This window comes from Anguilla anguilla, chromosome 8 (assembly GCF_013347855.1).
Source record: "Anguilla anguilla isolate fAngAng1 chromosome 8, fAngAng1.pri, whole genome shotgun sequence".
Lineage (NCBI taxonomy): Eukaryota > Metazoa > Chordata > Actinopteri > Anguilliformes > Anguillidae > Anguilla > Anguilla anguilla.
This window is the reverse complement of record NC_049208.1, coordinates 2,663,281-2,690,867: the sequence shown is the minus strand read 5'-3', so window position 1 is coordinate 2,690,867 and position 27,587 is coordinate 2,663,281. Positions and strand designations below refer to the sequence as shown.

General features: G+C 50.6%; 1 protein-coding gene across 1 annotated transcript in view; it reads right to left on the bottom strand.

Moving 5' to 3' along the window:
* Positions 1–3,855, bottom strand: part of LOC118233443 (rho GTPase-activating protein 21-like) — a 38,528-nt gene extending 34,673 nt beyond the window's left edge. The window contains 1 exon segment of the mRNA XM_035429230.1: positions 3,783–3,855. Within this exon segment, the coding sequence (XP_035285121.1) occupies positions 3,783–3,855 (73 nt within the window).
* Between the last annotated feature and the right edge of the window lie 23,732 nt (positions 3,856–27,587).

The window sequence follows — 27,587 nt, the reverse complement described above, 5'->3', positions numbered from 1 at the left end:
TTGCCAAAGCAACACAATATACAAATAAATATATATATACATATATATATGCTCATATATGCTCTCACACTCTCATCCTCACCCCCTGCCAAATTCAAATTCACATGTGCTTCACACCCATGACTGAGGACAGACACAGAACTGCCAAAGCAGTCATTTGCATACAACACCAATCTACCACAGCAACAATATTAACTTTATAAGAAATTCTCATGGTACTCTCATTTACAGTAATTACAGTAAGGCCAAAACCCCTCATTTTTCCAAGCAAGGGTCCTTAAACATGGTGATTATCAGAGCACTCCCAAAAGGAAGATAAGCCCAGTAACATCCGCTCAGACCCCAACGAGCAAGAGCCATACTTCAAACTCTCACACACATCTCGAACATGCATGCACACACACACACACACACACCTCAAACACACCCAATTCTCACTCACACACACCTCAAACTCTCACACGCAGGTAGACAAAGAGCCAGGACAGCTATTATTATGATTCTAATACCTTAATGGTCTACTCCACCTCACACACACACGCCAGTACTCAACTGCTCCCCAAAGCACAGAGACTGCATCCACTGCACAGTTCACTGACAGGACCTGGACTGACAGGGTTGGACGGGGAGCTCCAATTGGCTGACCCTGGCAGGGGTCTGGTGATTGACAGGAGGAGGAGGCGGGGCTCTGGCCAGCAGAGGCTCAGGGCCTCTGCACACAGACCATAATGAGCAGTCCCACCCACTGCTGCTGCCATGGAAACCGTCTCCGAGTTACTCTCACACAAGGAAGGGCCAGGTGCATGAACAGCAGTGAGTATGCTAAATAAACATCTACACAGTTAAAGTCAAGACATTCTCACACACTCACAGACACACACACACCCAGACACAGACACACACACAGTCACTCACTCACTCACACACACACACACATCCAGACACCCAGACACAGACAATCACTCATTCATTCATTCACCCACACAGACACACACACACACACAGACACTCACTCTCACACACACACACACACACACACAGCGGCCTGAGCCTCCTGAAAGGGCCCATTACGCAGGTGGACGGGGCGGGGCGTGTCCCATCATGCCCTGCTCCCCCGTGGGGGGGGGGGGGGTTATAAGGCATTCCTCGGGCATTAGTGGCTGAATGAGGGGCGGATGGCGGCTGAATCATGGGGCTGCCTCAGAGCTAATCCCTCCTGTGAAGACCTGCCACTCAGACCAGCGCATCCTGAAAGGGGCGGGGCTGCCAGGAGGGGGCGGGGCCACAAACCTCTCTCAGCCGCAACGCAGCTCACAGCAAATCACTGCAGCTCGCTGAACTGCGTCACCACAGGTTAGCTGTGCAGTGGCATGTGCTACTGTTTACGATGCTAACAGTTGGACTGCTAGGCCAACTTTACGCTCACTGCTTATAAACAGCCCTTCTTGTGCCTTCTCTGTGATACGGCGCTGTCGTACGGCGAGAAAGAAAGTCTACGAGCTGAGAGGTTTTAGAAAGTTTTACTGTGAACCGGTGACCCCATTTATCAGGGCCCCCGGTCCACAGACACTGCTGTGCTTCGGCAGACAGGAGAACGCAGGGCGCGACCTCCACGGCAAAGACTCCACACTTCTGAGACGCACAAAGAGAAGAAATACGATCTGGAAGAGCACTGTACCACGGCACTGTCAGCTGAGCTATCAGAACACAAGAGCTCTCAGAGAGGTGTGTGTGTGTGTGTGTGTGTGTGTGTGTGTGCGTGTGAGTATGTGCACTGGCCTCTTTGCAAGTGGACTGCCTGGTGTTTTTGGCAAATAATCTGCAGGTCTGACATTGGCATAAAATGCTTAACCAGTTAAGTGAGTTTTACCCATTTCTTCTTCCACATGTTTTCAGGAGTTGTTTTTTGGAGGATAAAGTTTTAACAATGCTGATCCTAGGTCCCAGAGATCATGGTTATGTCCTCCAGGAACACCTTCCTGGTCAGTTTTAAAACAGCTGAAGCAGGGCAGCTCAGGAATGGGGAGCTTTCAAAAGAGAAACATCAGAAGGAAGAGAGGGAGGGGGCTGTCAGCGTCTGTGAAGTGACACCGCCCTGAGCAGCACCTTTACTACGGAGTTACCTGAGCCGCGGGGTAACCGGAGACCACAGAGGGGGGTGGAACCCAAGCCTGGGGGGGGGGGGGGGTGTATCGAGGCTTCAGGGTTGCCAGGGGCTTTGTGACAGAGCATACCTGCTCATGAGGAAGCAAAAATGGGAAACTAGACTTACATAATGAAGGGTGTGTGCCTGGTGTGTGTGTGTGTGTGTGTGTGTGTGTGTGTGCGCACGTGTGTGAGATCCTGTGCGATTTCAAGGCAGGACCATGTTGCAGTGCTGCTGTCAGTGTTGAGCTGTAGGGGGTAAGACCCGTACGGCAGCACTGACACACCTGTCCCGCAGCACGGACAGGCTGACACACACACACATGCACACACACTGTCTCACAGACAGCGCACACAGGGCATCGGGCGCAGTTCCTGAGACGGGCGACGAACTGAAACAGGAACACAACGGCACTCTGAAACCCGAAACGCCACGCTTTCACACCCCTGTCACATGATCAGGGACCTCTCCCCAGAAAACCTCACCCCCTGTCATCACAAACAGGGCGCAGTGATTCAGACAGGGCCTGTGCAGAGCGATCGGCGGGGTCACGATGAGCACATCCTCCTCCTCTGGGCTCGGCTAGCCCGGCTCCCAGCCCGATCAGAACCACACGAAAACGGGCCTTCGTTTGCATCTGCCTGCCTCACTTTACACACAACAGAGGACCGCGTTCCTCTGACAGCGATTTTACAAACACGAATTCAGCTGACTGCAGAGAGCAAGGCACAAACGCTTCTGCTCCCACACCAAACACATCCGTATCACAAGCAGTGTGCAGGGACTGTCTGTAGATTAGCAGTACACAGGGACTTCCTGGTTTCTCAGACATTACAAGCATTTAGCAGACACTCTTATCCAGAGCGACTTGCACAACTTTTACAGAGTATTTACATTGCATCCATTTATACAGCTGGATATATACTGAAGCAATGCAGGTTAAGTACCTTGCTCAAGGTGTACAACAGCAGTGTCCTACTCAGGAATTGAACCTGCGACCTTCAGGTTACAAAACCAACTCCTTGCCCATTATACTACACTGCCGCCCCTCAGCCCTGTATCAGTCTGAGTTCAGACAGACATATTGGAGGGACAGATGGGCTCCCCGAACCCAAACCTCGGTGGCCAGATCTAGCAGCCGGACCACCAATCAGGCAGGAGGATCTGACTGTAATCTAACGAGGCAACCGTGAAATAGCAGGCAAGCGAGCCAAGGATCCATCGTACCCAGCATGCCGTTCTCACAAATCTCCCTTTGTTATTCGCACACGTCAACGCTCAATGCCAATCAATGTCAGAATGCAAAAAGAAAATTTAACATTGATAATAGGAGATAATGTGTGGGGGGAGAGGGGATGTAAATGGAACCCAGCCAAGCCTAGTTAGATTACAGGGGCTTATTACTGCATGTGATGGAGTGTAATGGACCAATCAGACGTGGAGGAAGCGGAATTCCCTGGACACCGCAGCCTATAGGATGCGGAGCTGCGGTAATGGGGATAATGGACTCTGAGAGTCCGCAGAGACCTACTGAGGAAGAGGAGGAGGCTGAAGATGCATTACTGTCCTAATGAGCCCGTCTGACGTGGACCCACATCCACAGAGAGGCAGGCTGATGCCCTTCAGACCAACCGACCTGGAGGATCGGGGCAATCTAACCCAGCTGGGGGCTGGAGGCCGCTCAGGGTCAGGCTCAGGCTCAGGCTCATTGGACCTGATGGAGGAAGAACTCAATCGACCGCATCACGGAAACATCCCAACGTTTTAACCCCCAATCATTAAACCTCAAGCAGATAATATGGCTCCCTAATGCCACACGAACAGAGCAGTATAGGGTTGCTAGTGTATCCTTGAGTGGAAATTTCCATATTGAGGGAGGGTGTGTCTTCCTGTGACAAGCAGTAGAGGGGTGGAGCTGCACTATGGGGCATCTGATTGGCCGCTGAGAAGGGGGCGGAGATTAGGGCATGGCTAGTGAAAGCGGATGGGAGGCAACAGATAGACCATAGAGTTGAATTAGAGCTCTGCAGGAGAAGAGCTGCCCCATGGGGCATGTGATTGGCCGATGAGAAGGTGGGCGGAGACTAGGGCAGGGGTAGTGAGAGTGGTTGGGAGGCAACAGATGGACCATAGAGTTTAATTATAGCTCTGCAGGAGGAGGGGCAGAGGGTGGAGCAGAATGCACCGTACCCTGCTAATCCATTTAAGCAGAGAATTCACCGCTCCACCCTGATTCTCATACAGAAAGCTTCCTTTTACTTCGATTTAAAACCTACAAAAAGAAAAGACTGCATGTCAAACACATAACATTTCTATTGAACGTATATGAAGGGTGTCACCCAGCTCTGTGATGTCACACAGGAAGAGGGTGAAGGTTCCGTGTCAGGCTGTCAGCTCTGTGATGTCACACAGGAAGAGGGTGAAGGTTCCGTGTCAGGCCAGCTCTGTGATGTCACACAGGAAGAGGGTGAAGGTTCCGTGTCAGGCTGTCAGCTCTGTGATGTCACACAGGAAGAGGGTGAAAGTTCCTTGTCAGGTTCTCAGCTCTGTGATGTCACACAGGAAGAGGGTGATGGTTCCATGCTCAGCTCCGTGATGTCACGCAGGAAGAGGGAGGGCATGCATATGGCAGGCCATGAGGCCATTCTGAGGAGAAGCAGCAGGGTCTGGGTGCGATACGGCGCGTGGAACGCAGTGACTGGAGCAGCCCCGCAAACGTCTGTCAGCGAAAAAGAGAAAACCCTCACGTCCCAGCAAACGCACTTCTGCATTACACAAAAACCAGGACAGGCCTTCCCACACCATCAGTGATCTCTCATTTCCCTGTGAATGTAATGTCAGTTTTTCTCAGCAACTTCAGAACTTCACCCCGACACAGTAAGCAGTCTGCAGGCCTCTCACTGCTCCCAGCCAAACATGCGTACACAAACACAAGTGAGTGCCAGGTGAAGCGTTTTAGTGTAACTGTGCTGTCAAGCTTTTACATGCCGAAGCTTTCTCTCTCTCACACACACACACACAGACACACACACACACAGGAAGTGGAGCACAGCCCACATGAGGAGGGCGGGGCCAGCTCAGAAGTCCCAAGAGAAGCGTGAGGTATGCGCTGGCTGATGGAACAGAGGGGAGGGGCCAAGACCCGTTTCACACGAAGCCCCAAACGGCCTGCACACAGGACTCTGGGGGTGGGGGGGGTTCTGGTCTGTCCCGGTCTCGGGTCCAGTGGACTCCTGGGTCCGGGGGGGTAGGGGGGTGGGTTGGGGTTTGGGGTCTGGCCCAGTCCCGGTGCAGCCTTGGGTTCGGGGGGGGGGGGGGGTTGGGGTTTGGGGTCTGGCCCGGTCCTGGGTCCGGTGCAGCCTTGGGTTCGGGGGGGGGGGGGTGGAACTGAGGAGCAGTCTCACACACTGACAGGCCTTTCTCTGACAGACAGGAAGTTCCACTGCAGCGGCCTCTCCTCTCTGGCGCGCGGGAGGAAGCCACAGCTGGACCCCATTAGCGTCAGATAACTAGCATGCGTGTGTGAGATAACACGCGTGTGGGAGATAACACGCGTGTGGGAGATAACACGCGTGTGGGGCACCGCTCGCGTCGCCACAGACGCTCTCTGCAGCTCGCATGTTCACTGTCAGCACCGGGACGACTCACACTTTCACCGCATTTATACAAAACCAGACACCGCCGCAGGGCACACCGGCGTGTCACCCCCCCCCCCCACACTCTGTCCTATTACCCGCATCCTCACCCACAACCACGCCAATACGATAAATACAGTATCAGCTCCAGGCAGAGTCACTTCTGCACATCAGTAATAGCCAGTGTGACTGAGTAAACCTGAAAACAGGATGCAAGTACAGCTTCACTGAAGAATAGCGCAGCTTTTGTGCAATTCTGTAAGAGCTACAAGTTCTGTTACAGGCAAAATGTGTAGACCACTGGTAACCTTAACTCTACCACCCTGCAGGTTTTTAATCCAACCCCAACAAAGCGCACCTCACTCAACAGCTACAGACCTCGTTGAGCAGCCAATAGAGTCAGGTGTGTCAAATTAGGGTTGAAATGAAAACCTGCAGGACGGCAGATCTCCAGGAACAAGGCTGGTTAGCACAGGTGTAGACTGAAGGCCATTATATTATTTTAGAAGAAGCTTCAAAATCCCCCCCCCCCCCAACTAAAAAAAAAGCTCTCATCAGAATTCGGACTAATATTTGGACTCACACCCACACACACATCCTTCTGTTAAACCTGTACAGAAAACCACAGCACTGCATCTCCTGTACTGCAGGTGTAAAAGGCTCCTCTTAACCTCCTGGCCTTGGAGTGAGTCAGATCAATATCACCGCCCTGCAGACAGACAGACAGACAGGTGAAACGTGATATGAGCTCCGCGCCTCAAGGTCATGGGTTCAAACCCCCGTAAACACCTCAAGCAGGCTCCTTACCCCACACACAGCAGCCACAGGCCGAGGAATAGAACAGGGGAATAACTGACAGGAGCTCCTCCAATCATGGAGCATGCTGCTGAGACAAACAGAACAGCAGTGTTGCTGATTGGTGGATGCCTCCTGGTCACTCCCACAGGGACTGCTTAAGAGTGGCCAGAAAGTTTCAGTTCATTAGACAGTGCTGTTCTGTGGGTCATTACCAACATATTCCATGACTGGTGGAGCTCCTCCACTACTGATGATGATGATGATGGTGATGCTGATGATGGTGATTATTATTATTATTGCAGTACTTTAAGAGACAGCTGTATCGAATGCTCACATCACTGCATGGAGGGACAGATCCTAATTCCACAGAAACATCCATCCTCCCACACCCCCCCCCCCCCCCCCCCCCCCCCCCCCCCCCTACCCCCTACCCGACCCCCGCTACACATGCTAATGCCAGCCTAGCTCAGTCTGCCCAAAATCCCCCCAAAGGCACTCCTGAGGAGGAGGAGTTGGGCCCTGGGGGGGGGGGGGGCACAGGATGTTTGGGGGACAGAGAGATGTACACAGCTGTGACCCAGCTGAGTGACACTGCCTGGGCAAACAAGACAAAGGCTCTTTAATGTCTGAGAGAGAGAGGCGCTGTTCCCCCTCCCCCCCTCCCCCGAACCAGGACCGTCAGCACCATGCAACCCTAAAATCAGCTGCTCTTCTGAGCTGAAGTGACCCTAAAATCAGCTGCTCTTCAGAGCTGAAATGACCCTAAACTCACCAGCTCTTCAGGGCTGAAATGACCCTAAAAATCAGCTGCTCTTCAGGACTGAAATGACCCAAAAATCAGCTGCTCTTCAGGGCTGAAATGACCCTAAAATCAGCTGCTCTTCAGGACTGAAATGAACCTAAAATCAGCTGCTCTTCAGGGCTGAAATGACCCTAAAATCAGCTGCTCTTCAGGGCTGAAATGACCCTAAAATCAGCTGCTAGGTGATATGTGAGATGAAAGGCCCTTCACTGAACCCCCAGAGAACAGCGTACAGCGTTAGCCTAACGACTTAACACACGGTCAGGCGTCCCCTTTAAAGCATCGAGCTGCACACTCGCCACGCCCCACGCCCCCCCCTCCCCCCCCTCGGGACCCAGGTGCCGGGGATGAATATTTTATGAAGCCCGGGGCTTCAGATCCCCGGAACACAAAGGCCGGCTTCAGAGCGAGCGAGCGAGCGGTCCGGTTTCCGTGACGCCCCGAACAGAGGCCCGTCAGTTCCCCGCAGTACCGCAAACCATCTCAGCCCGCGGCTAACATTACACCAGAGGGGTGGGGGGTTGGGGGGGGGGGCCAGCGAATACCAGAGAGAGAGAGAAATTAAAGCTGACACCGCATAACTTCAGCCTCAGATCACGCTAAACGAGGGGGGGGGATGGGGGGGGGGGGAATCGAACAATACGGACAGTGTCGGGAGAGTTTCCTGTGAGTGAACCGGAGGAGAAGCCTCATCACGAACAGCCAGAGCGCCAACCAAACCTCAACACTCAACAGGACCGTCAACGCTCAACTGGGCCTCAACGGCCTCAACGTTCAACTGGGCCTCAACGTGGACCGACCGCCTGAACACAAGCACAGCAAGAACAGAAAAACACTTAACACAGCAGATCTGTCACACAGAGAGACACAGAGGACAGCCTGGCTTCAGAAGCCCAGAGCAGTAATCAGCTTCAGTAAGACCCCGAGGGCCACGGCAACAGGAACCAGGCCAAACTATTTAACCCTTTCAACGCCAAACAAAAAAATGCACAGCAGATTACTGACCCTTTGGAAAAGGAGCATTTAGTGACCAAGACATTGTGTTTAAGACATTCCGGTTAGCCAAAGTGACTTAGTGGGAAAATGGTCAGGGTTCTCAGCTTGTGCTCCAGCAAATCGGCAAAAGTTTTAAAATATTTAAAATATGATCGTATGCCAGGCCAGAACAGCAGCTTCATCCCCCCCCCCCCCCGAACACTGAGCTGATACTGGCTATAAATAAAGCTGCTATCAGAGCCTTTCCAAGAAGCTCTGGGGGAGGGGGGGGGGGGCACTGGGGGGGTTAATGGGTTTGGAATGCAGGCCGCCACAGCATTCTCTTCAGGGCTTTTAGAGGATAGCTGGGCTGGGAAAGAAACCCCAAATCGATGCCACCGTGGCCTACCTTCCCGGCCCAGCGGATACAGTGAGCGTGCCCAGGAAAGAGAGGAGCCAAGTTTACGGGAATCTTTTTACACAAGGAGGTCGCGATCCAAGGACACACTGACGCACAAGGTGTGTGTGTGTGTGTGTGTGTGTGAGAGAGAGAGCAATGCCATATAGAACTACAGTCAACAAGACTGCACTACAGGAGGACAAAGCTTTGCCTTAAAAAATAAAAAAAAAACAAGTCAAAAGTAGGTATGCTAAATCTCAATGTACAAGTCGGCCTACAACTCCCAGCATGCACTGCAAAGCTGGCTACATTGCTTCTTTTCTGTTAAAAACGTCAACATATTTATGTTCCACATGAACAGAAATAACCCGTACGAGCTTAACACACAGATACCGGACGATACCATCAGTCAAAGAAAGCATTTGGAATTTCAGTCCATGATAGGTCAATAATGCTACCGTAACCCAGCAACAACAGGATGTGCAAATTTGAGTCAGTATAATTCAGAGGGAGAAGGCAAAGCATTCCGGTCTTTGCATGAAGGGTTAGATGGCCAGACGAAGATGAGGGAAAAACTATGCATGAATCTCACAGGCAGCATTCAAAGCTCGTGTTCTTTGTTACTTAAGAATTATGAGCTTTTAAATATGGATGTTAAACTGGAGCCGAAGGATCACTCTGGCACATAAATCAAGCGGCTCTGAGCGCAGAGAGAAGCGAAGCGAATGACAGCACTCAGCAGTCAGACCCGTGAGGCAGGACACACTGCGCAGTCAGACCCGTAAGGCAGACACACTGCGCAGTCAGACCCGTGAGGCAGGACACACTCAGCAGTCAGACCCGTAAGGCAGGACACACTCAGCAGTCAGACCCGTGAGGCAGGACACACTCAGCAGTCAGACCCGTAAGGCAGGACACACTCTGCAGTCAGACCCGTGAGGCAGGACACACTGCGCAGTGAGACCCGTAAGGCAGGACACACTGCGCAGTCGGACCCGTAAGGCAGGACACACTCAGCAGTCAGACCCGTGAGGCAGACACACTGCGCAGTCAGACCCGTGAGGCAGGACACACTGCGCAGTCAGACCCGTAAGGCAGGACACACTGCGCAGTCAGACCCGTAAGGCAGGACACACCGCGCAGTCAGACCCGTAAGGCAGGACACACTCTGCAGTCAGACCCGTAAGGCAGGACACACTCAGCAGTCAGACCCGTGAGGCAGGACACACTGCGCAGTCAGACCCGTGAGGCAGACACACTGCGCAGTCAGACCCGTAAGGCAGGACACACTCAGCAGTCAGACCCGTGAGGCAGGACACACTGGCTGTCAGACCCGTAAGGCAGGACACACTGCGCAGTCAGACCCGTAAGGCAGGACACACTCAGCAGTCAGACCCGTGAGGCAGGACACACTCTGCAGTCAGACCCGTGAGGCAGGACACACTGCGCAGTCAGACCCGTAAGGCAGGACACACTGCGCAGTCAGACCCGTAAGGCAGGACACACTCCGCAGTCAGACCCGTGAGGCAGGACACACTCAGCAGTCAGACCCGTGAGGCAGGACACACTCCGCGGAGCAGAGAGGACTCACCGGAATGTTCCAGGAGCACTGCAGGCCGCTCATCATACAGTCCAGCACTCCCAAGCGGGACGTTCCCAAACGGGGCACTCCCAAGCGGGACGGTCCCGGCATCGCGCCTCCACAGCCTCGGGGCAGCGCCCCACTAGTGCCCCGGCGACCCCGAAACCCCAGAGGGGGACATTCCTCCCCGTCTGTCCGCTACCTCAGGGGGGCGCTGGGGCGGGGTGGGGGCTCGAACGGCCCGCAGCATCCCCAGCCGAATTTCCGATGCCCGGCTCCTCCGGCGGAGACCGCGTACGGGCGTGTCCGCGGGGAGCGGCGTTTCTGCGGCGTTGCCGGCGGGTGAACCGCGGTCCCTGGCGGCCGCGGTCAGGGAGGCAGAGACAGAGGACCCGGGAGAACCCCTGGGTTCTGGAGGTCTGGGTTCTGCGGGGAGGTCTGGGGTTCTGCGGGGAGGTCTGGGTTCTGCGGGGAGGTCTGGGGTTCTGCGGGGAGGTCTGTGGTTCTGCGGGGAGGTCTGGGGTTCTGCTGGGACAGCCAGGAGTTTGGGCTCTGTTCAGCGATGCGCAGGCAGCAGCAGTGGGGCTGAGCTCTGTGTCTGTGTCAGCAGCACCAGCAGGACCGGGACGGGACAGATCGGATCGCCTCGTTACTGCCGAGCCCAAAGGCCTCTAGTGGAGAAACGCTGGTACTGCAGCAGCAGCAGCAGCAGCTCCTGCCCCCAGCGAGTGAGCCAAGAGGCCGCTGTGGGTTCTGTGCCACTTCCTCCCCCCAAAGTGAGTGACCTGATGTGTGTGTGTGTGTGTGCGCGTGTGTGTGTGTGTGTGTGTGTGTGTGTGTGTGCGCGCGTGTATGTGTGCATGTGTATGTGAAAACAGTCAGTGTGAGTGACCTGACGTGTGCACGTGTGTGTGTGTGTGTGTGTGTGTGTGTGTGTGTGTGTGTGTGACCTGACACATTGACTTTCCTTTTTAAGTTTCCTGGCTGTTTATCCAGGCACATCTATGAAGATGGATGGGAGAGTTGTGTAGAATACCAGCCGACACACAAACTCAATACCAGCCGACACACAAACAGCGAGCGAATCACAACAGCCGAAGACCTGAGGAGACAAAGCCCTGCTGGGACACTGCTTAATCACAAACGGGGGTTTACCCCTACCCCCCTACCCCTACCCACGCCCTTAAATGCATCCGACACCCCTCCCCCCAACTCAAAACTCAGGCTGTGCCAGACCTGGGCCAGTGGCGCCTCCGCCAACCCGATTACAACCGGATCAATCACCGCTATAGATCAATCCCCCCCCCCCCCCCCCCCCCCCCCCCCCCCCCCCCCCCAGGTCCCCGGAGGGAACCAATGGGCTTTCAGCGTTAGCCTTTCGCTCCAGAAAAAGCAAGGGCGGGGCCTCATCCGTCTGTCACTCACACACAGGCTGAGCCCTGAGTGGGCCCTCCCAAATCGCCATGACGACACACTGACTGATTGACAGACAGAGGGACCCCCCCCACATCTGGTGTAAATAAAATGGGGGGGGGGGAGCTTATCGATGTAACTGACGACCAAACCAGCAGCAGCAGCTGGAACTCAAAGCCACTCAAATCTAGGCCATCAATGGGGGAGGGGTCCTACTCTGACAGCAGTTCAATAATTAACCAATCAGACGTTGCGTCATGCAGCGGCGGACGGGAGGGGCAGAAGTCACGCTTCGACCCGGCTTCCCATCAGCCCACACTACTGGCGGGAATCGGACCGGAGGGGAGGGGCGGGGTTTTCAGAAAGAAAGCGAGAGAAGAGCCTCGACTGCAGGGGAAGTCACACCGCAGCCCGCTCGCCCTCGAACCCTGACCTCAGGACTGCATAAGCATGCGCTGGACTGACTGGTCCCGTCTTTTTCCTGGCTAAGTGAGAACGGCTGATTTTGGCCTCTCTGGTATTTGGATTTTCAGTTGAACACCCTTCCATCAGTCTGTGTGTCTGTGCCTGTAACACTCCCCAGTGTTCAGGCTAAAAACTCACTCATTTCTGAGGAATCACGAGTGTGATTGTAGTGTCTGGCGCTGAGCCAGACACTACAAACAACATGCACCGCTTTCCCAGAGAGAGAAAAGGGGGGGGAGAGGGAGGGAGGGAGGGAGGGAGAGCAAGGGTGAAACACAGGGCGACAGGGAGACAGATAGAGATAGAGACAGAGTGGGGGAGAGAGAGAGATGGAGAGGAGAGACAGATAGAGAGCGATAGACAGAGCGAGAGAGACAGAGTGGGGGGGGAGAGACAGGCAGAGAGGGAGAGAGATAAAGAGAAAAAGAGATGGAGAGAGAGATATAGAAATATATGGCAAGAAACAGACAGAGAGAGAGAGAATGAGAGAGAGAGAAAGTGAGTGTGAGGGAGAGAGTGAGAGTGTGAGAGAGAGAGAGTGAGTGAGAGAGAGTGAGAGTATGAGAGAGAGTGAGAGTGTGAGACAGAGAGAGAGAGTGAGTGAGAGAGTGTGAGAGAGTGTGAGGGAGGGAGAGAGAGCGAGAGAGCGAGAGAGAGAGAGAGAGTGAGAGAGAGAGAGAGAGAGAGAGAGAGAGAGAGAGAGAGAGAGAGAGAGGGGGAGAGAGAGAGAGAGAGAGAGAGAGGGAGAGGAGGGAGAGAGAGAGAGAGAGAGGAGGGGGAGAGAGAGAGAGAGAGGGAGAGAGAGAGAGAGAGAGGGAGAGGGAGACAGAGAGAGAGAGAGAGAGAGAGAGAGAGAGAAAGCTTTTCCCCAGTGAGCCAGCATCGCTGAGCGGCCAGCACAGGGATCAGATTTAAAAATAAGACACCAGCCGGAAAATTTCAGCTTCCTAGTGTGCATCTGAGCGATTTACGAGCCCATTTCATCCAGTCTGGGCGGGAAAAGGGCAGTTTGGGCACTAATGAGTCCGAAAAGCCCAACAGGACGCAAAGTGAGATGTTATCAGAGGCCGCTTATTATGGGCTGGAGAGATGGGATTTCCGCTCCTGAAACAGCACATTGGGCTGGACAGGGCATCGCCAGGCATCTACACAGGGATGCGTACTGTAAGCAGACATCATGGGCTAAGCACCCAGCACCTGCCTCTCAGTGTGTGTGTGTGAGTGTGAGTGTGCGCGCGTGTATGTATTTGCATGGGGCGCGTGTGTGTGTGCGGGGGTGTAATTATCTGTGGGGGTACAGCTGGCACATGTCTGTTGGGAGTAATGAGATCATCACATCATTTCTGCCCGAAATGACAGGCAGAGGACCTGGCGGGCAGCAGTGGCGGGGGGGGAGGTTGTTTGTGCGCTTCACAGCAGCCCCAAGGGGGTAATGTACACCACAGTCTCTCCTCGCATCACTGAGAGGATCCCCACCCCCCCCCCCCGGCAATCCCACATCCTGGCACTTCTCATCCGGGAAAGGGGGGGGGGGGGATGGTTCGTGCTGGACCGTGACCTTAACCCTCAGTATGCACCCCCCCCCCCCACCCCACCCTACCCCAGTTAACCCCCCGTGTTCCTGAGTGTTCTTCCTCTCTCTCCCAGCTGATGGCTTATCGGAACGCACTCCTTCCTACTGAAGAGGGAACATCCTCCCAGTCAGCCGGTATTCCACAAAGGAAGGGGGGGGGGGGGGGGGGCGGAACGCTGGGACGGGCCCGCATATTAGATTAGGGTCCCTGCAGTGCACCCAAAGAGGCCACAATAATCAGCCCATCCTAAAAATAGGTGACCTTCAATCCGACACGATCCACAGGAAGAACAGGCACTTTCCGTATTAACGGACTTTGCTCACATCACATGACTGCCGCCAAAAGATGACTGCGTGGGGATGGGGGGGGGGGGGGCACACAGGCATAATTGGGTAATCTGAAGACAGACAGAGGCAATTTCACAAAATTCCCAGAGGGAAAGCTGGCCAATCGGGATGGTCCCTGGGTTGTGTGGGGGTCGAAGGTCGACTCTCGGCACGTCCAGGAGCATTAATGAAGCTTCAGATGATGCACACGCACACACACACACGCACAGAGGCAGTTTAGACTTTTATCAAACACTCAAGATGCCAGAAAGCGATCGAGACATCTAATCATAAGGTCTGCCTGATTCACAGACAGAGACCTAGGGGGAGACTAAGCGTGCACAACCCCCCCGACAGCCAGACGTGCATCGAAAGAGTCCCCAGGGCCTGTGTGGGCCTCACAGTTGAGCTTTCAGACTCACGCGTTATAAGGCATTATAATGCATTATAACCAGCCTGAACTGCTAACGCTCTCCCATGCATCGTCCTCCTCTCCTTGTGGCACAGTGACCCAAACACACACACAGGACCCAGACACAAAGGCCTGGGCTGCACACCACCGTCAGCTATAACCCAACAGTGCTGTTCTGACCCCGCCCAACGCCGAACAGCCCGTCTCCCAATCCCACCCAACCCCACACAGCCCCCCTCCCCCCAATCCCATCCAACACCACACAGCCCCCTCCCCCCAATCCCACCCAACACCACACAGCCCCCTCCCCCCAATCCCACCCAACCCCACACAGCCCCCTCCCCCCAAACCCACCCAACCCCACACAGCCCCCTCCCCCCAATCCCATCCAACACCACACAGCCCCCTCCCCCCAATCCCACCCAACCCCACACAGCCCCCTCCCCCCAAACCCACCCAACCCCACACAGCCCCCTCCCCCCAATCCCACCCAAACCCACACAGCCCCCTCCCCCCAATCCCACCCAACCCCACACAGCCCCCTCCCCCCAAACCCACCCAACCCCACACAGCCCCCTCCCCCCAATCCCACCCAAACCCACACAGCCCCCTCCCCCCAATCCCACCCAACCCCACACAGCCCCCTCCCCCCAATCCCACCCAAACCCACATAGCCCCCTCCCCCCAATCCCTATCCAAAGCCACAGGCCACTCTGTCACACAATTCCGATCCAACTCAGAGGCCATTCTAGAATCCTGCCGCTCAAAAGAAGCAGAACCCTCCGCGATGTCATTATGACATCATAACAAGGGCGGGTCACAAAGGAGCAGCATTGACCAGACAAAGGGCCACAAAAACACTGGCAAATGCTGACCAGCTCTGCAGCCTCATGACATGCTGGGATTCAGTGGCATGGCACACACATCTGGGGGGTCTTTGGGGGGGGGGGGGGGGGGGGGGGCGGGTGTTTGGGCTCCAGTTCAGAGCTCAGTATGTGTCACGGGCCTGGTGATGATGTCATAGGAGACACAGCTGCACACAGGCTCCCTGCTCCTGGGGGAGGGCTCCTCAAAATGGGGAGCACCCGGGTCTAACTCAGCGGGGTGGGGGTGGGGGGGGGGGGGGGCTATATCAGAGTTAAATCAGCTGGGGCGACTGGTTGTGAGGTCTATATCAGCGTGGGGGCCAAACACTGATGACTCACAAGCAGCAGAACAACCCAGAATGTGGCTGCAATCCATGACAGATAGTGCATACATACACACACACTCGAATGGACACACACACACACACACACGATAACTGCTCATTTCTTATGTCCAGGGCATCACCAAATATTCACAACACATTCCCAGAGCAGCAATCTCCTAATCCACCCACTCCCCCCCCCCGCACCCAACTCTTCTGACTCAGGGTCCATAAGTTCAGCTCACATCCGACTCTGGAGACCCATAAAAAGCACTACATAAAACCTCACTCCACCCGCCCACCCATTCACCCATTCATTCATTCAGTCATTCACCCATTCATTCATTCACCCATTCACTAATTCATTCATTCATTCATTCACCCATTCACCATTCACTAACTCATTCATTCATTCAGGACGGGCGCTGAATCACCGGCTGGTGTGAAGCCTGGTCTTTGTTCTCAGCCGCTAACCGGCAGTCAAAGCCCTGGCAGAGGCTGAGCGAGGGGGGGGGGGCATGGGGGGGTTTGGGGGGAGGGGGGGATCACGCCCACCCCGTGGCCCGCACCCCCCCCCAAAATCAGCATCCGAGGACCAGGTGCCTCAGGGTGCCACTGGGAAATGGGGTGTTTTGCGTTTTCCACACGGAAAGGGCAGATGCGTAGCTCACCGTCTTTCAAAGACAGGGACAGGAGCTGTGCTTTCGCAAGATTAAAACCATTTAGAACCACCACTGTTCTGCTCCATCACCTTCTCTTTGCCAAGAAGCACAAAATGTCTGAAGATGGCAGCCAGCCTACCAGTAGGAAATTCTGAAAGTTCAACACACATTCTTGTAAAAGTATCTCCCACTAGGTTTCATTTAAAAAGACAGTATTACATTACATTATGTTCATTTGGCAGACACTTTTATCCGAAGCGACGTACAATAAATGCATACAGAAGGCCATTGGAACAACTACAAAACACAGGTCCGATAAGGTACAATAGTCATTATGTAACAGTTATTCATAGCCATGAACACATTAAGTCCCATTCACACAGTGAGCATATGCTAGGTCAGAAAGTTATGGCAAGTCAAACTAGGAGGCGTGATGACGAGCCACAACATCAAGATAATGATACAAGTGCAATATAAGCGCTGGATGGAGACACAAGTGTAACATGAAAGTGCTACAGGATCAAATTAGATGGATCCAGGTTGTAAGGGCGATCCTAGTGTACTGATAGCCAGGTAGAGTCTGAAGAGATGCGTCTTCAGACCACGACGGACGATGGGCACTTTCAACATGAGATCAGCTAGCGTGACCACGCGCTCAAACTGGTCAGAATCGCACAGTAGCCGGCCGCTGGAACATTATCTGCGACAGTTGCTTCGCATGCAACGGTAAGGCCCGCCCACCTCCGGCTGAGTGACAGCGTGCCTCCAGCGCTAAGGCCCGCCCACCTCCTGCTGAGTGACAGCGTGCCTCGAGCGCTAAGGCCCGCCCACCTCCGGCTGAGTGACAGCGTGCCTCGAGCGCTAAGGCCCGCCCACCTCCTGCTGAGTGACAGCGTGCCTCGAGCGCTAAGGCCCGCCCACCTCCTGCTGAGTGACAGCGTGCCTCGAGCGCTAAGGCCCGCCCACCTCCGGCTGAGTGACAGCGTGCCTCCAGCGCTAAGGCCCGCCCACCTCCGGCTGAGTGACAGCGTGCCTCGAGCGCTAAGGCCCGCCCACCTCCGGCCGAGTGACAGCGTGCCTCGAGCGCTAAGGCCCGCCCACCTCCTGCTGAGTGACAGCGTGCCTCGAGCACTAAGGCCCGCCCACCTCCGGCTGAGTGACAGCGTGCCTCGAGCGATAAGGCCCGCCCACCTCCAGCTGAGTGACAGCGTGCCTCGAGCTGGTCCACGCAGAGCCCCGAATGGCTACACGCTGAGGCACAGCCACTGATGGTAGTAGCACTAAAGGGCCAGCCTCCAGCCCCTTAAAGCCACTCCTCACTATAACATCACATTACAGGCATTCAGCAGACGCTCTTATCCAGAGCGACTTACACAACATTCTACACTGCATTTACACTGCATTCATTTATACAGCTGGATATATCCTGGAGCAATGCAGGGTAAGGTACCTTGCTCAAGGATACAAGGATGTCCAACCCGACTTGAACCTGCGACCTTCAGGCCAGCTCCTTACGCATTACACTGCACTGCCTCCCCCCATGTAAAATACGCTGGCAATTACAGGACTAGGAGAAAGCAACACATATCAGAGGAAGGTGTTCCTCCGCTCAACACATTAACGGCCAAAACAACAAACCCAGTTACCATTTTCCCTCCGCATGACCCGGCCAGCACACAATTAATCCACAAGCTAGAGCCCTCTTTTTTTGCAACCACAAGCGTATCTCTGCTGAAGTCATTGGATGCAAATCCATAACACCGCAATGCCACTGAGATTCAATTTAAATATTTGAATGCCAAATAACAAAATTCTCACTGACAAACATAAGGAAGTGATGAAATGCGACAGCCAAAATAAACACGGTTGTGAAAAAGTATTCACATGGCAGTGTAAAACTAAACACAGGGCATGAACAACATCATTTTTAATGTTGTGGAAGCTTCTTTTTCCTTTCAAACACAACTCCTACGGTCTTCTATAACTGGTCCAGATGGGTCACATGGGTTCCACCCAATCAGATGCAAGCCTGACATACAGCAAGAGGAAAACAGTGGACCCCTATCCTTGTTCCACCACAAAACAGATGGGCAGAACTTTCACAAATATTTGAGGAAACGGGCAGTTTTATGGGTGTGCTGGGGGGGGGGGGGTGTCTGAGTCACACCTGCGATAAGTGGTGGTTCAAGTGTAACTTTATTTGGAGGGAGGGGGGCAGCAGCGTCATCAGACAGGAACGCCGCCGGAGACACCAGCCCGCGCGCTGGGGCTGTTTTCACAACCTCACGTTTGTCTGGCCAGGCGCGTGAGAGCCTGCCAAGCGATCCCTGCAACGAGTTCAACGCTCTTCTGAGAACAAAGGAGGAGCACTTCCTGTTTCCATTAAACAGCGGAGTCACAGTCAACTAAGGACTCCCACACAAAAAAAAGCGCTAAACAAAAAGACAAAACAAATTCGGCGAGTTGGAAAAGTGTAGAAAACATGTATGGCTTCTGCAGTTCAGCTACCACAGGCGAGAATGAATTAGCCTGCCGCTTCTCTTGTTCAATCGTCTATTTGAATAACAGTGATTTTAAGAGAGTATTTGCATTTGGGATTTACTCTGCGTTTGGTTATCGCTCCGATTTCTGACTAGCGCGCAGATAAGCTTTCCGGCAACTTCAACTTTCACGGCACAGTACACAGTCGCGTGTTAACACATTCTACTGTACATTTTAAGCTAACAGGGGTCCAGCTGTGTGGATGCGCTGCCATTTAAACGGGGTCTAAGACGCCTCCACCCCAGCGCCTTTTAAGAGGATTTCACAGCACAAGCTACATATCAAAACTAATGCGGGCGAGTTAATCCTGCAAGCAACGTAACAGACCATTTCAGTAATTCGTTTAATGGATTACTGAAAATAATTAAAGCTTCAACCATTACGTAATGCCAAAACACTTAGGGTTAAGGGACTGAGAAAGTTCACCCAAAGAGAATCACAACGCGCGCGACTACGATTTTGTTCCATTTTAACCGTTAAATTCCTGCTTGCGCGTGCTCCCTGTTGCCAGCAGACTTCCAACTACCTGTTTAGACAAGAAAAAAACATTACGCCACAGCGCGAGCAAAAACCAGCCTTAACTGGGTCTTGGTGACACGAAAAGCAGCCGTTCCACGGCACTGAACCCTCTGGAGGGACAAACGAACCTTGCTTGCACTGTGAAGTAGACATAAACTTAAAATTGCAAGTCTCTCGGCGTTAGGTTTATCAGCGTTTTCCCAAGACCGGTACAGTAAGTTTGACTACACGCGGTCTTGAAACACAGCCAAATAACAACCATATATGGTAAATGGAACAAAGTGTAGGCCTAATTACAGTATTCTACGCACACCTGAGTGACTGACAGGACCAGCACACAGGTGGAAGAGTTCAACAACGTCATTCACTGACTGCACTGCTTTTAAGGTGTCAATGAGTAAAGACGGCGCTTTCATGCAGTAACCTATTTAAATAAAGTCCTATTAAAAGCTGGCACCCTCGCCTGACGATTCATTCGTGCCTCATACTGAAAGCACAACATCACGAAAGGAACTTCACAGACAAAAGAAACTTTGTAATATGGTGGTTGCATAACATAAAAACGACTATTTAAGTCCCGCAGGGGATTAAACTGAACAGACGGAAATCAACTAGGTTATACATCTTGTCTTTTTTTCCATCCCGTGTGAACTCGCTGGTCATACATTCCATTTAAAGCCCCCACCTCAGACCGCAGTTTGTTCTCAGATCCGGCTACAATCGCACATTAATCAAGGTAACCAACACGAATCTGTAGGTGCATGTGTTTTGACAGCTCACTTGGTTATTTCGCTTTCAGCGTTGGTGCATAGACTTGAACTAGACTGTATTTCAGCAGGGACTTGCTGAGTTGAAGCGGACGTTAGAAATAACCCATGCCATCGCCTCACCTCGCAAGCAGTAGAAGCCGCTGGACATCTTCTCCCGTCATCTTCATCATTTGGTGGATCTGCCCAAAGTGTGGCCATCGTCTCACGTCAAATCGCAAAGACAAAGACCCTCTGTAGACCACATTGAGCGACGAATAGGGAAAATCCGAAAGTACTTAAGAGTTGGTCCAATGGTTGTTAAAAAAAAATTCAAAAAGAATAACAATTAAATAAAAAATAGAAAGATAAATCCACTCCGTCTTCTTTCTTCATTTCCTCGTCTATATGACTCTAAAACAAACAAAAAAAATCAGTTAGAATTTAAATACACTTTTTTCCCAAATAAATGTATAGCTACCTATGCGTAAACTATTCGGAAAATTTCCCGCAAACAAAAGCCAGTCATTTTTGGCAACCGTCGCTTGGAAGGCGACCACTACCCTTTTAAAATGATGTAGCCTACAGGATCTTGGGGATATTAATCACTCATAACCAAAAAAAAAAAGGCAGGGTACTATCAAAAGTATGTGCCCTATTCACTCACTAAAATAGAATGCGGTCTAACTTGACACGAGAATTAAAGCTTCATTGTCAAGGATTATTTAGTATATCTACTTAAAACTTGGCTAGCAAGCGAACAGCACGTGGACTAGTAGTGTGATGCCATTTGGGCAAAGCTTAACTTTTTTTTTTTTTTTATAGATTTGACAATCACGTAGACTAAACGAACATATCAAAATCAACAATATCATCCGTAACCCGTGAACAGTTTAATATTCTTTGCAAATTCCTTCCTTGTAAATCTTCTGTGCTAAAAGACAGCTATCGCCTATTTAATACAACAATTATCATAACCAAGAAAGGAAAAGGAAACTATTCACTCAGCTATCAGGACTGAAATTATCTTACACCAGCTATTTGGGATGATATGACTAGGCTCTTAACAACCCAGCAAGTACCACATGATTGCCAACTAAACCTTTACAAGAGAAGGCAGAAACTATGTAGCAAGTCACGTTTTAGGTATTTCGCTAGCATACTTAAAAAACCTGTGAAACTAAGCGTGCAGTAAAAACTGGAAGGGATACAATGTGTGCCCGCGCAAGGACGTAGCCGCCCGTCCCCGGTGAACGTGAGCTAACCAGGCAGCTGCTCCAAAGCAACTACGTGCGAGATACAAGATAAAAGTGTCCAAAGAAACCGACTGAATTGTCACAAGTAGGCTAGCTAGATCAGTTTTTTTTGTCCTGGGAAAAAAAAAACAAAGACACGCATCTCTCTTCCTCTCCTACCTTGTTTAAGGTAAATTCGGGAAATTCATGATTGTGGCTAGATAAGGTGGGCACGCGCTCGGATAAAAGTGTCCTGTTATTCCAGGAGATGGCTATAGCCATCGGGATAATAGTGCAGTGACCCTCGAAACACACAAAAATGTGGCTAGCGAACCAGTCATTTCTTTCCCTAACCCTAAATTATGGTAACGTCAAGTTGTTCCATTTTATTTCACCCGGAGGCATTTCGTCCTGCGAACAAGTTATAATTTGGCATCTAGTTGAACCACACACGTTTCGGCCACACGGACAAAAGTAACCACATCGTTAGCTCTTGTATTGTTAGGCTCCTCGCTTGTAGCCATACACGCACGTAGACTACAGTTAGCGAGCTAACTGGATAACTGGATACAAAACTTACCCGGACGAGTTTGATAGCCATGAATCCACCGTCAAAACAATAGGATAAACACAAAAAGTCATCGTCCCAAATCCAGAACAATTCGTTGGAAGATTTTAAAAACTCTGTAATCCAAAGGCTTTTTTTTACCATCCAGCAGCTCACGTGAAAAGAGCTAGCGTCAGCTAGCCAGTCCACTTCGGCGAGCGAACAACCTGTTTGCAAAACCATAGGCTACGGCAGCGGCGTGGTGAACGCCCATTAAAACACAAAAATATTTCCTTTCTCCGTGTGAACAGAACGTCCATTGTTAGAAAACTGTGTGCGGTCCATATTTACCCGCCCAAGTACGTCTGTAATAGGGTATCGATTAAAAAATTATTTGGCATGCCCTGCTCGTTTCCCCCCCCCCGCCGTTGAGCGGTGGACTGTAGAATTGAGGGAACACGGATCTCCCAACTCCCTGGAAACACCGCCCTCCGGTCGCCCTTGGCGCACCCACCCAATCACAGTGAACTTTTAAATTCTGTTTCAAACTCGGCCAACTGAACGCCGCTCGCACGTAGCTGGAGAGGTAGAACCCTCCACAGAAAGGTGTGCGCTCACTAGGCTATGTTGCGTTTACGTTTTAAAGGGAACATTAAAAATTTCCACGTCTAATTTATAAACGTAGTCTTTGTGCGTCTATGCAGAAGAGGGCTCCAACAGTGCTGGGTGACCTTATGCCAGCAATTATTTTTTCCCCCCATTTTTATTTTTCATTGGACATCAAGACTGAAACGTTTTAATGTCCAATAAAAAATAAACTACTTTTCTTTGATTAACTATGCACATTATTTTATATTACTTTTCAGTATGGAATAAAACACGCATTGTGGCGTTTTATGTGAGCGTGAGCGTGGAAAAAGTAATGAAAAAAATGAAAACTAGTAAGAAACCATGAAATAACTAATATTAGGCTACTCTTTGTTTTAATTACAGCTGTTTATATTCGTCAAATACACAATGTAGGTCACTCATTAGTTCCATATTTGATGGCGTAGACAGGATTTTTAATGAGAAATTAAATTCTGTTTTGGTGGTTCGCTGGACCTTGCATATTATTGCGCTGTGCTGATTTAATAACAGTCATAGACCAAAGAGAAATGAGAGTAGTCTGCTTGTTCCATGATACAATACGACCAGATAATGTAGCTGACCTATGATCCATTCATTAAAAAAAACACTTTCACATAAGAGAACAGACCTATCACCCATTAAAATAATTGGATATTCTATCATTTGGAACAATATATGCTCTCTTACTTGAATATCTTGCCAAAAGACATTCATTGTAATGCATTATCAATACTTTATTTTTTAATGTAAAATATTCTTGTATACCTCGGAGTAATACGCTTAGTAGCTGAAGAAAAATCCCATTATTTTGCTGAAACCCTTTTCAGTCAGCAGTGATTATATCAGTAATGATTTCATTCAACAAAACCTGGCTATTTTGTTCACAATTGACTTATGTGGTTATGTTGCAATGTGGCACTAAGTGGACGTAATTGTCATTTAGTCCAAGAGAAATGTGCTTCTTTAGAACTTGTGGGTTACAATAAACAAACAAAAAAGACAGTTATATTCTCTTGCCTGTTTTGTAATAACATTTGCTTATTTTAACTAATGTGTATTTAGAGCTTAAACAAATGTGCATCTTGCATAAATATCACATATTTTAAGAAGTGATTTTAGCAACCTACACCGAAACTGGGGATGACATTATTCATGAATTTGGCCTTTTGCCATGATTACACGATGGACGTCCTCCACACTGGCCAGACCTGGCTGCAATTAGTGCATGCATAAATATTTCAAGACTTGGAGGATGTGCATTTGAATATTCTATATGTCCCAAGTTTGAAGGTTCAAGAAGTCAAATCCCAGTTCTTCCTCCTGAAGCATTCTGTGAGTTCCCTTATAAATGTAAGTTGTTTGACAAAAAAAAAATCAATATCTACAAACACCATGCAAACAGGAAAATACGTGAAATTATTTAAATTATCAATTGATCGAATCCATTATTTACCATGTACTAATTATGCTGATTTATTTGACCCTCATTCATGAAGATTTCATAATCAAGAACCATGTAATAACAATTCAAACTTCCAAAAACTGAGGTATTTAATGGGTACATATTTGAATAGTAAGTCCCCCCGCACCCAATAATAAGTTAAATCCCTGTAGAATGCATACTTTCCTATTTATTTATTGTTACAGATCCTCAACCCACTCTCTCTCTCTTTCTCTCTCACTCCATCTCGCTATCTATCTCTCTCCCTTGCTCTATCTCTCTCTCCCTCTTTCTCATCCTTTGTTCTTTATGAGGATCGAGAGTGCACTGATAAAATTATCGGGTGCTATTTTGGGGACAGTGAGTCGGTGACCCAAGGGACAGTGAGTGACCACCCAGCCCATATAAACGTCTGCATATTTACTGATTTACTTCTGTTGCCAGTGTTGCTGTTATTGTCATTATTGTTATATATTATTACATTTATCATTATTATTATTATTTTACATATTTATTTAGATGTATGCTTTGGTGATGGTGATAACGGACGTCTGGGCCTGTCAGGTCAATCTGCGTAACAGTTACAATTGTTCAGGTGATTAAAGCATTTATCGGACACTAGTGCCGTTACCATGGTTACACAGATCAACCCGAAAGGCACAGAAGTCCGTTATCACCATCACCGTCACCGTGCGGCATCAAATAGTTTTTTGTGGGACACCAGGGGGCGTTAAAAGGTGTTACCGTCTCCTGTAGCCTGTTAGTGATAATATCAGAGATGCTGAGTGATGTTTAAAAGGACAGCGGGAACAAATCTCCAGACAGGATGTTTCGTCAACATAGCAACTAAAAACGTGTAAGGACCGACTGAGTGCACGGCATTGGTACACAATGTTATTTATTAAATTCCGGATCGGTTCGTTTATGAAAAAGAGCATTGAGGCGACTCTGCAGCATCTCTGTAGGTCTTCAGCGTTTTGCCCCCCAGGGAAGAGAGGCGAGCTCGCAGAACGTCAACACCCCCCGAGTGACGTCAGCCCAGCTTCTGCACACACAAGCGCTCGAAACCCCCCAGACACCTGAACAGGTGCCACCTGAATCACCTGAATACGCTCCCTCTGTGACTCTTCCAAGAAACGGGCCTCTCCCTCTCTCTCTCTCCCTCAATCGGCGACATAGCTCAGGAAGTAAGAGCGCTTGTCTGGCAGTCGGAGGGTTGCCGGTTCGATCCCCGCCCTGGGCGTGTCGAAGTGTCCTTGCAGGGGTTAGGAGCAAGACACCTAACCCCTAACTGCTCTGGTGAACGAGAGGCATCAGTTGTAAAGCGCTTTGGATAAAAGCGCTATATAAATGCAGTTCATTTACCATTCAATCTCTCTCTCTGATTTTCAAGTGGTATAACCACCTTAAACACACACACAGTGTGTTCATTGTATTTGCAACCACAGTTCAATAGTAAATAAGAAAACCTGCGAAACAACTGAATGTGTTTTTTTCTGTGGTAAATGGTTGTTGTTGTCTAGTAACCCAGAACATCTCATAAAACCACACATTGCAGCTTATGCATCACAAACACATGGCATGACATTATGTCATTTCCCATGTCTTTGATTCTATTTAATGCATTTTACACACAGACAAACACACACTCACACACACACACATGCACACATACACACACACATACAGATACAAACATGCACACACTCACACACACACACAGATACACACATGCACACACACACACATACAGACAAACACATGCACACACACACACACACACACACACACTCACACACATGCACACACACACACTTACAGATACACACATGCACACACAGCACAACCAGCACAACTGAAATAGCTGTAAAGTCTGATTAAGTACAAGTGAAAAATATCTTAAAACTTAAAAATAAATTCAGACTTGCTGGGCCAAATACAGACTTGGCTTTTCCTGCGTCTAGTTTTACCTCAGCGGCTGCCAAAGAAAAGAGCCATAAACGTAAAAACAAAATGGCTTACGTAACTAAACAGGAAACTCGTATTTGCTGGGACAAGCCGTGCTTCCTCCACAGTTTAAACTGAAAAGTCGCACGCTTGGCGTGAGTATGTTTGTCGGCCCAAAGACCTCTGCCGCCATTTTTTTCCCCTCCTCAGTACATTTACACCAGCCTACCGATACCCTAGTTTTCCAAGTGTGTTCACGTGTCCTCTTAACGCAGGTGTGTAAGTGTTCACGTGTCCTCTTAACGCAGGTGTGTAAGCGTTCACGTGTCCTCTTAACGCAGGTGTGTAAGCGTTCATGTGTCCTCTTAACGCAGGTGTGTAAGTGTTGACGTGTCCTCTTAACGCAGGTGTGTAAGTGTTGACGTGTCCTCTTAACGCAGGTGTGTAAGTGTTGACGTGTCCTCTTAACGCAGGTGTGTAAGTGTTGACATGTCCTCTTAACGCAGGTGTGTAAGTGTTCACGTGTCCTCTTAACGCAGGTGTGTAAGTGTTCACGCGTCCTCTTAACGCAGGTGTGTAAGTGTTGACGTGTCCTCTTAACGCAGGTGTGTAAGTGTTCACGTGTCCTCTTAACGCAGGTGTGTAAGTGTTCACGTGTCCTCTTAACGCAGGTGTGTAAGTGTTCACGCGTCCTCTTAACGCAGGTGTGTAAGTGTTCACGTGTCCTCTCTTAACGCAGGTGTGTAAGTGTTCACGTGTCCTCTTAACGCAGGTGTGTAAGTGTTGACGTGTCCTCTTAACGCAGGTGTGTAAGTGTTGACGTGTCCTCTTAACGCAGGTGTGTAAGTGTTGACGTGTCCTCTTAACGCAGGTGTGTAAGTGTTGACGTGTCCTCTTAACGCAGGTGTGTAAGTGTTGACGTGTCCTCTTAACGCAGGTGTGTAAGTGTTCACGTGTCCTCTTAACGCAGGTGTGTAAGTGTTCACGTGTCCTCTTAACGCAGGTGTGTAAGTGTTCACGTGTCCTCTTAACGCAGGTGTGTAAGTGTTGACGTGTCCTCTTAACGCAGGTGTGTCAGCGTTCACGTGTCCTCTTAACGCAGGTGTGTAAGCGTTCACGTGTCCTCTTAACGCAGGTGTGTAAGTGTTCACGTGTCCTCTTAACGCAGGTGTGTAAGTGTTCACGTGTCCTCTTAACGCAGGTGTGTAAGTGTTCACGTGTCCTCTTAACGCAGGTGTGTGAGCACTCCTGTATTCTGTATCGCTCGTCTTGCTTTCCCTTTCGCTTTGTCCATTGTTGTCGGGACACGGATTCCCAGGAGAAGCTCGCGGCCCTTGAAAAGAGGTACAAAGCGACGTCTGTGGCCCAACAAGACCGCGATCATTAAAGGACAACGAGACATCCTGTATTGTTTCCGCCACCGCACCACACAGATATAATACCCACACCCCCCCCCCCCCGATACGCTCAGCGAGGCCTTGATCCCGACACACCTGTTAAGTAGAACACACAGTGGGGACCCGGTGGATAAGGCTACGCTTCAGACAACCACAAAGAGGTGTACATTACAAACAGGAAATCGGCCTGACTTCAATACAGCAC